The sequence below is a fragment of the Chaetura pelagica genome, unplaced genomic scaffold (assembly GCF_000747805.2).
Source record: "Chaetura pelagica isolate M959 unplaced genomic scaffold, ChaPel_1.0 scaffold381, whole genome shotgun sequence".
NCBI lineage: Eukaryota > Metazoa > Chordata > Aves > Apodiformes > Apodidae > Chaetura > Chaetura pelagica.
The window spans coordinates 520,759-532,982 of record NW_009951981.1 but is presented as its reverse complement, the minus strand read 5'-3'; the positions used below and the strand labels follow the sequence as shown (position 1 = coordinate 532,982).

Genomic DNA, 12,224 nt, shown 5'->3' with positions numbered 1-12,224 from the left:
TTTCAACTAATGGAATAAAACAAGAGTTTCTGAACAAAAAAAGCTTATCTTAGTTGAGAGAAAATAAAAATTACTGTTGGCCATGGAGCAGATAATAATTTGGTACCTTCTAATAGTTGATCTCACAATGCCAGTGAGGATACCAACAACAAATGGCTGCTGAGGAAGTTTTGTCAATTCACAAGGCTCCTTGGGGAACAGTTCTGTGGCAGAAGGGAAGGTTTTCTTATTCTTTGCTTGGGAAGTGTCTGTTGGATGACTTTTAACAGACAGGCTAGTTGTACATTGCAATGGTTATTCATCCCTGCAGTGGTTTACTCTTACCTATTCAGCTTCTGTCTGCAGCACATGAGAAGTGCTTACAGTTTCATAGAATCATAGAACCATAGAATGTCTTGGCTTGGAAGGAACCTCTAGAGGTTATCTAGTCCAAGACCCTACAATAAGCAGGGACATCTCCAGCTAGAGCAGACTGATAGCAGATAGAGTCAAGACTGACCTTGAATGTCTCTGGTCATGGGGCCTCCACCACCTCTCTAGGCAACCCATTCCAGTGACCCACTACCCTCATATTAAAGAACTTTTTCCTAATGTCCAACCTAAATCTACTCTTCTCTACCTTAAAACCATTACCCTTTGTCCTGTTGTTACATCCCTAGTCAACAGGTCTTCCCAGCCTTCTTATAGGCTATAGGTACTTTCTATACAGTCCTGAAGAGAAATTTCAGTTTTGGAAGCCCATCATATTGTAACTGCATTGTAGAAGAGGCCTAGGGAGAAATCAGACATATTTGTTAGTGAGAACAAGTAATTTGCAAGCAAGTATTTCAGTGTGATAACAGATACTCATGAGACTTTCTGAGGACAGAGCAGGCCAGTTGCTACCGAGAGGAGTGTGTTGAGAGATTTGTCATGGTCATGCATGAAGAAAGCAATTTATCAAAGGATATCAAAGGATAAATAGGCCTTATCTCTTGACAAGAAACTGTTTCTTAGATGTTTTCACGATGCTGGTTTAATCTTACCCTAAAGGAATGGGCTACATGTGAGAATGCTTTTTATTGCATTAACACATTTGATGCTTTTTCTTCTTCATGCATAACTAAAAACCTACTGGCCCTGATAAGTTGTGTTAGGAGAGATTCTCTGATGTTTTGAACAGCAGCTGGCTTTAGAAGGGAGATGTACCTTGTTAGCAGTGTTCATAGTCTGGGAGAGTTTGGGATCTGCTCATCTCTGTTAGAAGACTCAGTGAGATCAATGTTGATACATAAGTCTAGAAATGTAGCAAGTTCAGCTGCTTTGGAGCTACCTGCTTGTTTGGGCTTTAGGGGATTTTTGCATTTTTTGGAACTGCATTTTTCCCTGTATATGGGTGTTGAGCAAGTAGAATGTTGCACAGGAAAGCAAAGAGAGATACAACTAACAGAAGCAATCAAATGAGGACACTGTTGTGTAAAGAAAGCATTTTTCTTTTGCTAGTAAATTTAACTGTTTCATCTTTGAGGAAGGTTTGTAAGATTGAGACATCTCTGGCTTCCAGGGAGGTGAGCAATATTTTAATTTTCAATATTGCTCATACTGCTGGTACTGAGATTCAGCTTTAGGTGTTTAATTTTTTTCCTGAAGATCTAGCCTAAATGTTTGTTGGGTTCAAAGCATAGGGCATATAATCTATGAAGCATCTGTCTATCATAGATAGTTGTTCCTTACACAGTGTATATATGTGTATGTGAATTCCATATAGAGTGTATAGTCTCTTATCCTTCCTGTTTACTGACAGATGGAAAAGAAGAAGCAAGAAAACAAAATGCGAAGAGACCAATTGAATGACGAATACTTAGAGCTTCTAGAGAAACAGAGGCTTTACTTTAAAACAGTGAAAGAATTTAAAGAGGTAAGATTTTTGCTCATTAAACTGGCAGGTGTTTAGTGACCCATTTTGGCCTGACAAAAGTTCCTAATATGATGCTTATTGCACCATGTTCATAATATCTCTTGGTTAACTCTGGGTGGTTTGGGATTCTGAATTTGATTCTGCAAGTTCTTTTTTCACTGATAGACTGGCACTGTAACTCCATGTTACAAGGGGAGGGTTGATTTGTTGCCAAGCAAGCTATATATTTAGCTCCATATTCCAAATGGAGTCTCTTGAAGATCTATGAGAAGTGAGGTTTGGAACAAAGAGAGCTGTGGAAATGTGTGTGAATAAGGGAGGGAATCCAGAGTCTCAGTAGTTACAAATACCTTTAGGAACCAGCCTTGTTTTCTAACCACTGTGAAAGCACTGTTTAACACTTCGTTGACTTAGCCTTTCATGAGCTTTTCATCATAATGTGCTTCTGTTAATTATTGTCTCTTTGATAATGAATGACTAAGTAGTGCTGCCAGGTAAAGCTGTCATTTGGCTTCAGTTGTTTGAGGAAAAACATCTCTCTGTAATTTGTCCTGCTCTGTTCTAAGACAGTTCCTTCCTGTTTTGGACAATGTACTTGGGGAGAATAATAAGAACTGTTCAACTACTTTTCTGACATGCATAATTTTATGTCCTAGTCACAGAAGTTAGGTGGAAATATTTTTTAATTATTTTTTCTTTTGGTGGAAGCATAAATAAGCTATTTATCTTCCACTGCCTTGTGAGGGAACTTCTGCTCAACCTTTCTGTCAAAATAAATGAAGTCATTGTTGTGGTGTTGAAAATGGGTGGTATGTACTTACATAAAGGTATTTCTTGACCTAAAGTTTTTCCCTGGACACTTGACTTTATTGCAGAAAGCCTTGTGAAGCTCCAGAGCACCTAAAAGTAATCTCAGTTTTGGATTTATTCCATTTTTAAGTTAAAAGGTAAAAACTGTAGAGGATTGGTCAAGCAGCATTCCTTTTGGCTTGAATGTCATGTAATTTAATATTACCCTTGGAATAACATCATGGATTAATCAGAATTAATCAGCTCATCACTCGTTCCAGACTACTTTGGATTTTGGAGATCTTTCAAAATAAAGGGTTTAATTTTGCTGATGTGAAGATATAACTAGTGGAGTTAAGAGCAACTACCTCCTTGTCTGCTTGCTTTCTGTTAACAGGAATGTCGTAAGAATGAAATGCTGCTGTCCAAGCTGAAAGCTAGTTCTTCCTGAAGAATTCCAGCTGGTGAAGTTTATAGATGATTGTTCAGTCCATTGAATCTCTTCTGTGAGGTGACAGTTATAACTGCAATGTAGATATATATATATATAAAATATATACACACAGCTGTGAAAGTCTGGGGTTTTTTCCAGTATGTATTCAGTTTTACATTCCTTCATCCCATGGCTGTATCATTCATTATTGCCTCCACTACACAGTAAAGAGTTAACACAGTACAGCAAAATAGAAATATTGTCTAATTTTATTTATTTGGGTTTGTTTTTTTCCTACATGACAATGTTTTTTTTATTTTTATTTGGGCTTTAACTTTGGATTAGGTCAAGATTCTGGAATAAGAGAGGTGTACTGTGTAGTATGTCCAGTACCACAAGATGAGCACTGCAGAATGCAGTGGTTTGTTAATTTTGGCCAAACTCACAACATGAGATTCTTGAAACTCTCTTCACCAGCCAATAGCTTCACATTATTTTAATTTCCACTATAGCCATAGATAAATGTCCAAAGGATAAAAATTAATTTCTAATGGTTAAGACATAAGGAGATGGAAACTTACCTTGGATAATTCCTGGTGTAAAATTATAGATCTATATTTTTATAAAGTCTAGCTGTTGTACAAATTTCTTTGAGATTTCATTTTTATATATAGAGTGTGCTTATTAAATTAATAGCTCCAAGAAAAAAAAACCTTAATCACTAGGACCTTCATTTTATCCCTGGGTGGTATGAGAAGCAAAGTCTGTGTCACCTGTAATATAGAAAGATAAAGATTCAGACATTCTGCTGAATGGAACTGATGCTTGTCTTTGAAGACAACCCCTTTACCCTGCTGAAGAATTTCCCTTGAAATTTTAGAAACTTTGTGGAACAATTTCTGAAACATTTTTTATATCTATGTATACAGGATTTTATAATTGAAACAGTTACTTTTTGTACTTAACAACAAGATTTTGGACTGACTTCTTAACGTACATCGCACCTTCAGGAGAAGAAAAACCACATTCTTTTTTCCCCAGTACCACTGATGATAGTGCTGTTCAGTTACTTTCTATGGCAGTGAATATAAAATAAAGAATATTTGGAATCTGGTGACCTTCTGGTATTATGTTTTTAAGGTGGCACTTGGTTTAGAAGCCTTATTATGCTTTTGAATTACGAGTGCATTAAAAGATTGTCTCTATTCTCATAAGGATGTTTTCATGTGTCCTATAACAATTGGTAACATTTTATTTTCTCTTTCTGCTTTTGGTATCCTTGGTGTTTTGGTATTTGGCACAAACTGTCAAACCTGGTAGATGCAAAGGAGGTCCATGGAAGGTTGTATTTATCCTTCCATAGGCATCAGCTTAGGATACAGATTTTCAGTGGACACAGTACAAGTTCATCACAGAACAGTACCTGATTCCCCTCCTTTTGAATACAACAGGAGGTTTGATATCTGCATGTGGATTTATGCAAACTCTGTAGCATTGCCTACAAGCAGAGATGACTGATGTACTCTGAATTGGCAACTTATATTGGAGGAAATAAATGGGCATATGTCTAAGTACTGCTAAATGATGTTTTTTTCAGAATAGATTATAGGGTTTTTTCTATTTGAATGTTCAGGGTACTGTATTATTTATCTTTGTTCATGTGGGATTTGTATTTTCTATGGTTCTTTAGGTCTGTCTTGAAGCCAAGGTAACACCACAGCAATAATGCAGGATCTAAACTCTAATGCTTGGAATGCCACAAAGAGGAATTCCTGCATGCCTGATTGTACTCTTTTTTATTTTTTATTTTTTTTTTCCAATTAATATAAAGTTGTACGTTTTAATAATGAGAGTAATAAATCACAGAAATAAAATACCAAGGGGGATGGAAAATTACCCACATTTCCAATTACCCACAAGTTTTTGTAGTCAAGGTTGATGACTGTCCAACAGTTACATGCCCATTGCACCAGGTTGCTGGCTTTCTCACACAGATTTGTGGGTAAAGGCTGTGCAGGAGGGCAGGGGGTGGTAATGCTGCTTCTGGCTTTAAGCAGGAAGCACCATCCAAGCAGGTTAAGCATAATCCTTGATAACATATTTCTTCCCCCCAACCCCCAAAGGTGAGATTTTATGGGGTTAAAATCCAGGAATGAATCCTGCTGCTCTTCTTCTAAATGCAGCCATGCACAGAGCCAGTGTGGGAAGCTGCTTTTGTTAAAAGCTTTCTGAAACTGCACTGTGGTGATCGGAAAGCTCTGCTTGTTTCTTATCACCTCTGGGCATGGATGGAGCCAGGCTGCTTTGGGTGGAAGCCTGTCATTCTGTGACAACTCACTGCTGTCACAGATGCTTGGGTGGGCAGAGCACTAAACTAGTTATCTTGAGAACGTGTCACAGTAAAATTACAGAGATTCAGATTCACCTCCTAAGGAAGCTAAATTCATCTTTGAGGGGGTGGAGAGCTGCATTGTGTGCTACATCTGTAGCCCTACTAGGAGTTCTCAAGCACACTGAAGAGAGCCCTGCTGCATCTTCAGCCTTCACAGTGATACCAGTGCAGTGCTCAGCTGTGCTGACTGCACAGGATTCTGCTGGCTTTGTGGTGTTTTCTTGAGTTCCAGATGCCAAGCCATGGGAAAATATACCTCAAAATCTGGATTACTTCTTGGAAGGGTTCCTGCACCAAAACCAGAGCTTGGTGTTCCCCCAGTCAGCTGGCACTTAAAGAGTTGGAAGAAATACCTGTGCTGCTGCAGCCACAGGCTGTGATGGGCCCCAACCTCAGTGCCACAGGGTTAATATTGGGTCTGCACACTGGTAATGGTTTGTCTTACAGGCATGAAAAATTGGCGAAAGCATGGTTATTGGAACATCAGGAATATCCACATGCAGGAAATTGGATGCTTTTCAACAACCAGCTTAAGATGACCTGTTCCTTTTCTCCTTGTAATCTGTTTAGATTTTAAGGTTTTTAGAGCAGTGACTATCTTAAATGAAAAACTCAATTCACTTGAAAAACTCATCAATGGTTTTGAATAAGGCCTGCAGGTTGTTTTTCAGAATACACAAGCTGCTTGATAATACCTGTCTGACATGGCTGTTCGGTACATCAGTCCCTCGCTGACAGAAATACACCCAGCCACTATTGCCTGTGAGACACTTCGAGGATACCAAGACTTAGGTAGGTGCTATGTGGTCAGCACTCGTGTCAATGTGATACTCCTTAGCTTGGCAACTGTCAGAGATGAGGCTGAGTGGGATGCACTGCACTGAGGCCAGAATGCCAGTGCTGCAGTATTGCTGGGGCTGAAGTGTGTGACTTATTAGTCATGCTGTGCAGTTTGGTGGTGTTTGCCTGAGGGTATGCTTTGAATCAGGGTTCCTTAAGCAGCAGCAAAACCAAAACTGGCAGAGAAAGGCAGTGTAAAAAGTTAAACCTCAGCTTCAAAGGCAGTTGTGATGTTGCCCAGTCCGAGCAGAGCTAAAACATATATCCCTTACAGCATCTAAAACAGCTTTCAGAGGAGATGGGAGAGGGTTCTGGGACTCTGTGTCAGAGCAAAGTAAGTAAAACTTACTAGAGGAGCAAATCCAGGGAAGAAAGAATGGGCAGCATGCATGGAAATACTTGTATTTTAATTAATTTATGTATATATTGTTGGGACAGGGGTGTTTGCCAGGTTTGGAAAAATAATATAGGGCTTGGTTTTGAATCACTTTGGGGTTTCAGGAGTCACACCTGATGGCATCAATACCTTTCTTACAGTAGGAGAAAGTTGATGCAAGCTGACAAATTGTGGACTTCACTCAAGTAAGGTGATGTGCACAACATTTATGGTGCAAGAAACCCAGACAGTGCAGTGCAGATACCAACCACTGACAAGCAGCCACATGTTGCTGCCAGCAAACCAGGTGATTGAGTAGAGCATGTTTGGTGTTTGTAACACAGATGTGTGCTTAGTTTACTGGTAGAATGAAGTAATAATGCACATGGTCCTCCTGCACTTGGAGGTATCAGGTGCCTATCTTTAGCTCACCTGGGTTTCAGAAAACAGGGATACCCTGAGCCCTGTGGAGTGCGGGGGGACAATCCAGGTGAGAACTCTGCTAGATCCTCCTCTGGTGCAAGTGGGTGCAAGCACAGAATCATGGTATTGTTAAAATTTGGAAGGAACTTCTAGAGTTCAACTCCACCACTAAAGCAGGATCCCCTAGAGGACATTACTTAGGACTGCATCCAGATGGATCTTGAATATCCCCATAGAAGAGGACTCCACAACTCCTCTGGGCAGCTTGTCCCAGGGCTCTGTCACACTCACCACAAAGAAGTTTTTCCTCATATTTAAATGGAACTTCCCATGCTCCAGCTTGTGCCTGTAGCTCCTCATCCTGTCACTGGGAACTACTGAAAAGAGTCTGGCTCCATCCTCCCTGCACCCACCCTTTAGATACTTGTAGGCATTAATAAGCCTTTTCTTCTCCAGGCCAGAGAGTCCCAGCTCTTTCAACCTTTCCTGATAAGGGAGATGCTCCAATTCCTCAGTCATCTTTGTTGCCCCCCACGGACTCTCTTTAGTAGTTCCCATCTCTCTTGAACAGGGGAGCCCAGAGCTGGGCAGTTAAAGGCACATTCTCAGTAGCTCTGAATAACTTTACATTTGGCTTTCAAATTTTACTTAACCTCAGGGGATGTAACAAACCTGTATTTCACCAAGACTTCCCATCAAGGACTGCACTTGCCAGAGAACACCCAGCCCTTCCATCATACTAGGGCATGGTTTTGAGCTGATTTTAATTTCACATCAATTCAACAACTGATTGAATACAACCTGTTTATTCCCTTCCAAATAAATTTCAAAACCGAAGCCAACATCCTCCCCATATCACAAACATTTCAGTGTTGCTCAATTAGCAGTTCCCACTGGTGCCTTTGCTAATGATGAGAGAGCTCCAGAATAGCACTTGTAGCTGTTCAGATTAAATCAGTCCAGTTAGATTTGACAGACCTGGTGTCAGACACATCCAGTGCTTTGCTTGCAGACCTTAACACATGTTGATTTGAAGAGCAGATGGGAGGTACTCACTGCTTCAGTCTTCTTTGCCAAACTCTAGAGGGGTGTATATGTATTTCCAAGGGGGAACTGTAAACTGTCAGCAGGTTTATCTCCAAACATCTTCCATCTCCTTTTTTATTGTTCTTAAATCCCCACAAGTAGCGCTTTTAGATGAAAACTGTACATATCACAGTCATGTCTCCCTCAAGAAATCCCTCTATTATGCAATGAAGGAATAATTTTCCCCTCTGTATCCCCTTTTATTTCTGCTTTACAAAAAGGTTCTTGAAGGCATTGTTGTAATTTTTGTTAAATGCTGTATAAATGAGAGGATTAAAGAAAGAATTGGAATAGCCAAGCCAAAGAAAGATGCTTTTCCAGACGGGTGGGATGTTGCAGGAACAGAGGGGGCTTATTAACTCTGTGATGAAGAAAGGGATCCAGCACAGTACAAAAACTCCAATTAAGATGCCAACCATCAGAGCTGCCTTTTTCTCTTTCTGTTCTCTCCATGTTTCTCCATCTGTCTGGAAAGTGATAGCTGCATGACGAGCTGTAAACACCATCTGTGGTTCATGCGAAGCTTCCTTCACCTCAAAACAAAAGCAAACATGGATTCTTAACCAAGACAATTTGTTTGAGTGAAGTACTACTTTTAAATGACAGCACGACATCTGTGCACCTACCACAAAGGGCCCCAACTCTGTTCCTTCCATGCTAAAAGAAAGAAAATGCCCCAGAGCGTGAAAATTACCAGACTTCTCATTATGTTGGAAAAGCTGCTGAGTGTAACTGACAAACAAAGCTAAATAAAAAGTGACTGATGCCCTGTGTTTTGTGGGCATCCTTTTTCTGTTTGTTTTACTGGATGCCTTAGTACCTAGTGGGAAACCAGGTTGTTGAGGAAGGATAACAAAGGCACGTGCCTTCTTGCCTATCCCTAAACCAGACCCTCCTGCATTGCTTCATGACCTTTAGGACTTCTTGGGCCTGAATCATAAATTAATTTCATTCCATTACAGGCCCTTTTGGGTCATTTCCCTAAGGTATTAGGGAGGGACCTGCAACAAATACCACTGGCTACAAAATATAAAGCTAATTTCTTCAGCCTAGCTGCATGGATGCAGAGCTCAAAATCCCATCCTGCTCTACTTGGTATTCAGCAGATCTACTTGGAGTTCTCACAAAAACTACTGTGTTGCCAGAAAAACACCATTCCAATCAGCCTTCAATTCAGACTTTGGCTTCAACAGAAGTTTCACAAGAAAGGGGAAAATGTCAGCTGCTCCAGGGTCATTGCCTCCTCTCTCACTGAGGGCAAGACATTAATCTGCACAGTGAGTCCTGCACAGAGCTCCTGACGGCAGTGAGACTGGCAAACAGACCCTCGGCACAAATTATTAATATGCTTAGAGTATAGCTAGAGAAATACTCCCCTGTGATTTAATCTGAAGATAAAACTATCTGCAAGTTTGAAGTTCTAGGCAGTACAGCTATAAAGACAGTGAATGCAATAAAATAAACAGTTTAAGGATGGCACCCCAGGCTCTAAAATTGCCTAAGGGATAATTCACAGGCACTGCAAGACTTCAACACCACTCCAAAGATGGCTTGTTGTTAAATTAGCTACATATTCCACATGCGTGTGCCACCTTCGTGCAAGCTTTCTAATAGATGGAGGGCTGCTATTTAATATGAGCACAGCAACTCAGGGGGGTGCTGGCAATGGCTCAACAGTCACTCTTCAAGATGGATGTATCTGCCTTCCCCTTCAGACATAAGACATGGCTGCAGAATGTAAGAGCAGCAGATTATGGGTGCAGGCAAATAATGGAGGAAAATGAAAATCACATCTGTTCTGACAATTAAATTGGGACACCCCTCATGTAGCAAGGATCACACCATTTGTCTGCAGAAGGACATGCTCTGCACATCCTTAATCACGCTCAGCAAAAAAGGATGAATGTTTGACCCGAGGACAAATTTGTGACAAGCAGCCCTGAAAGATTACACCTTAGCCCTGAGGAATAGCTCCAGAAGTATGCCTCTTGGGAAGAGCCCTACAAATGCTTTGTCACTGCATAGTTTGATACTATATTGAACCTTCAACTCTTACTCAAAAGACAACTTTCCATTATCAAATCAGAACCTTTTCTTTTTGGCACTTCAGGTTTTAAAAGGCTTGTGACTGAACTGCAGAATTTACTAGCAGTGACTCTTCTATCACTTAATTTCATATTGTGAGAAAAAGTTATTTATTTTGATAGAAGATACCAAAGTCCTCAGGTGTTTTCACTAACAGAGGATTCTCCAGAATTCACCTGGGGACTATTACTGTTCCTGTGGACAGGATGGACCCTGCTCTGTTAAGATTAAATGGGATCAAGACAAAATTCAGTAAGTCTCAGTGTCTTAATTTAGGAAGAAACAGAGAAAAAAATACAGCCTGAATGCCAGCTCCCTTGGTCTATGGGTTCATTTAATGTACATGTGTGCAGCTGGGAATCAGCTCTTCCTTTAGATGGCAATTAAAAGTTTCAAGTGGATCACAAAATTCTATTTATTTAAGCCAGCAAATGAAGCTGCTGGGACAATGGGGAAGGTTGCCACTCTATCCCAACTGCAGAGTCAAGAATCTCTATTGTAAAAGGAGAAGTCAGTGTGTCAGTCACTGCAAACAGAGGAAAGATTAAGAACTGCTGGCTTGAGCATCTGCTGGCATTGCAATAACAGCTATACTGACAAACCCTCCAAAACAGGTATTCAGCTCACACTAGCTGGAGCTCTTTTGTCATTATAGCACAAACCAGCTCCCAGACACTGCATCAGCAAAAAGCACTTACCTGCCAGCCTAGCTCTGCCCATGCCAGGGCTTTTGCAGACAGAACTTCAACAGTTAGGAGCCAGACTTTTTTGGTGTTAAAACTGACATACCAAGAACGTGTCTCTGTACAGGCTAAAACTTCAGCAAGCAATGCCTCAGCTCATCTAGCTTCCCCAAATTTTAGATTCCAAACAACTAGTTCTATTTGAGTATGTGTGCATGTAAAAGATAAAGTACACAAAACCACTACAAATACTTAGCTTTTGTGCTTGGGAACACTATGAATTAACTCAAGGGACTACATTCATATTTAAAACAGCTTGAAAAGAAATTTGGTGCAAACTAGGGAAAGTTGTAGGGAAAAAATGCCACTAGAGGAGACATTCTTATGTTTTCTAACATATTTTATGCTTTTGCATAATAGCTTCATAAATCAATTTATGTTAAAACACCTTTGAGACACAACAATCCAAATCTGCAAGTCTGACTGCATGTAATTGCCAGTGTTGTCATCTCTTGCTAGAAATAGGGGACAAAGCCTGCAGGCTTTTATTTGTGACCATAATCATGTTTCCTACCATGTCTGCAAACCAAAGTTAGAGGGATTTAGAAGAGGAGTGAGGCTCTTCAGGACGAGCCCCAACTGAACAGAAATGTTCCATGTCTCTCCAGGTATGTCTAACATCCACACAGCTCATCTTTTTTTTATTGGGGAAGGACTGGACTTAGCCAGTACAACATGCAATCACAAAAACATACTGTAAAGAATAATTTCCACAGGTAGAAGTGCGAGAACATGACAAGAAAGTGGAGAGAGCTTACAGAGAGCACTACCAAGCACCTTGTTGACGTGGCATGGGTGACAGCCTTGTCATGCAGAGAGCCTGACTTAACAGGACACAAGAGGCCAACCCCAACCTTTCCACACGGATGCAGCTTTCCTGTCAGCAAGGTGTGTCCCTGAAAAGAGCAAGACCTCCAGCATTACTAGGGCTTTGCAGGGAACAAAGAGCACCACACAAAGGGGCAGGTAGAAGGCCCCAAAGGTGGAGACGATGGTGTAGGAAGGCTCCTGGCTGAGCTGGCAGCGCTCCTGCTCGGGGCTGTAGGTCTCCCCCCAGCCGAAGAGTGGGGCGAGGGAGATGGCAGCAGAGAGCGCCCAGGTGAGAGCGATCATGGCGTTGGAGATGCGGCGGCGGGCGAGCATCGTGTACAGGTGGCGGG

At 41.0% G+C, this 12,224-nt stretch overlaps 2 protein-coding genes across 2 annotated transcripts in view; one reads left to right on the top strand and one right to left on the bottom strand.

Annotated features, from left to right (window-relative positions):
* The window catches only part of CCDC93 (coiled-coil domain containing 93), a 43,510-nt gene extending 39,954 nt beyond the window's left edge, over positions 1 to 3,556 (top strand). Inside the window, exons 22-23 of the mRNA XM_010001327.1 lie at positions 1,784 to 1,897; positions 3,084 to 3,556. Coding sequence (XP_009999629.1) covers positions 1,784 to 1,897; positions 3,084 to 3,137 — 168 coding nt within the window. The 3' untranslated portion in view covers positions 3,138 to 3,556. The remainder of the gene's footprint in view (positions 1 to 1,783; positions 1,898 to 3,083) is intronic.
* Positions 3,557 to 8,436: 4,880 nt separating this feature from the next.
* LOC104391961 (5-hydroxytryptamine receptor 5A-like) lies at positions 8,437 to 12,219 on the bottom strand (the record flags this gene model as incomplete). The annotated part of the gene is made up of 2 exons (XM_010001317.1): positions 8,437 to 8,769; positions 11,929 to 12,219. Coding segments are annotated over 2 exons (624 nt in total), but the record flags the coding sequence as incomplete, so codon positions are not given.
* Between the last annotated feature and the right edge of the window lie 5 nt (positions 12,220 to 12,224).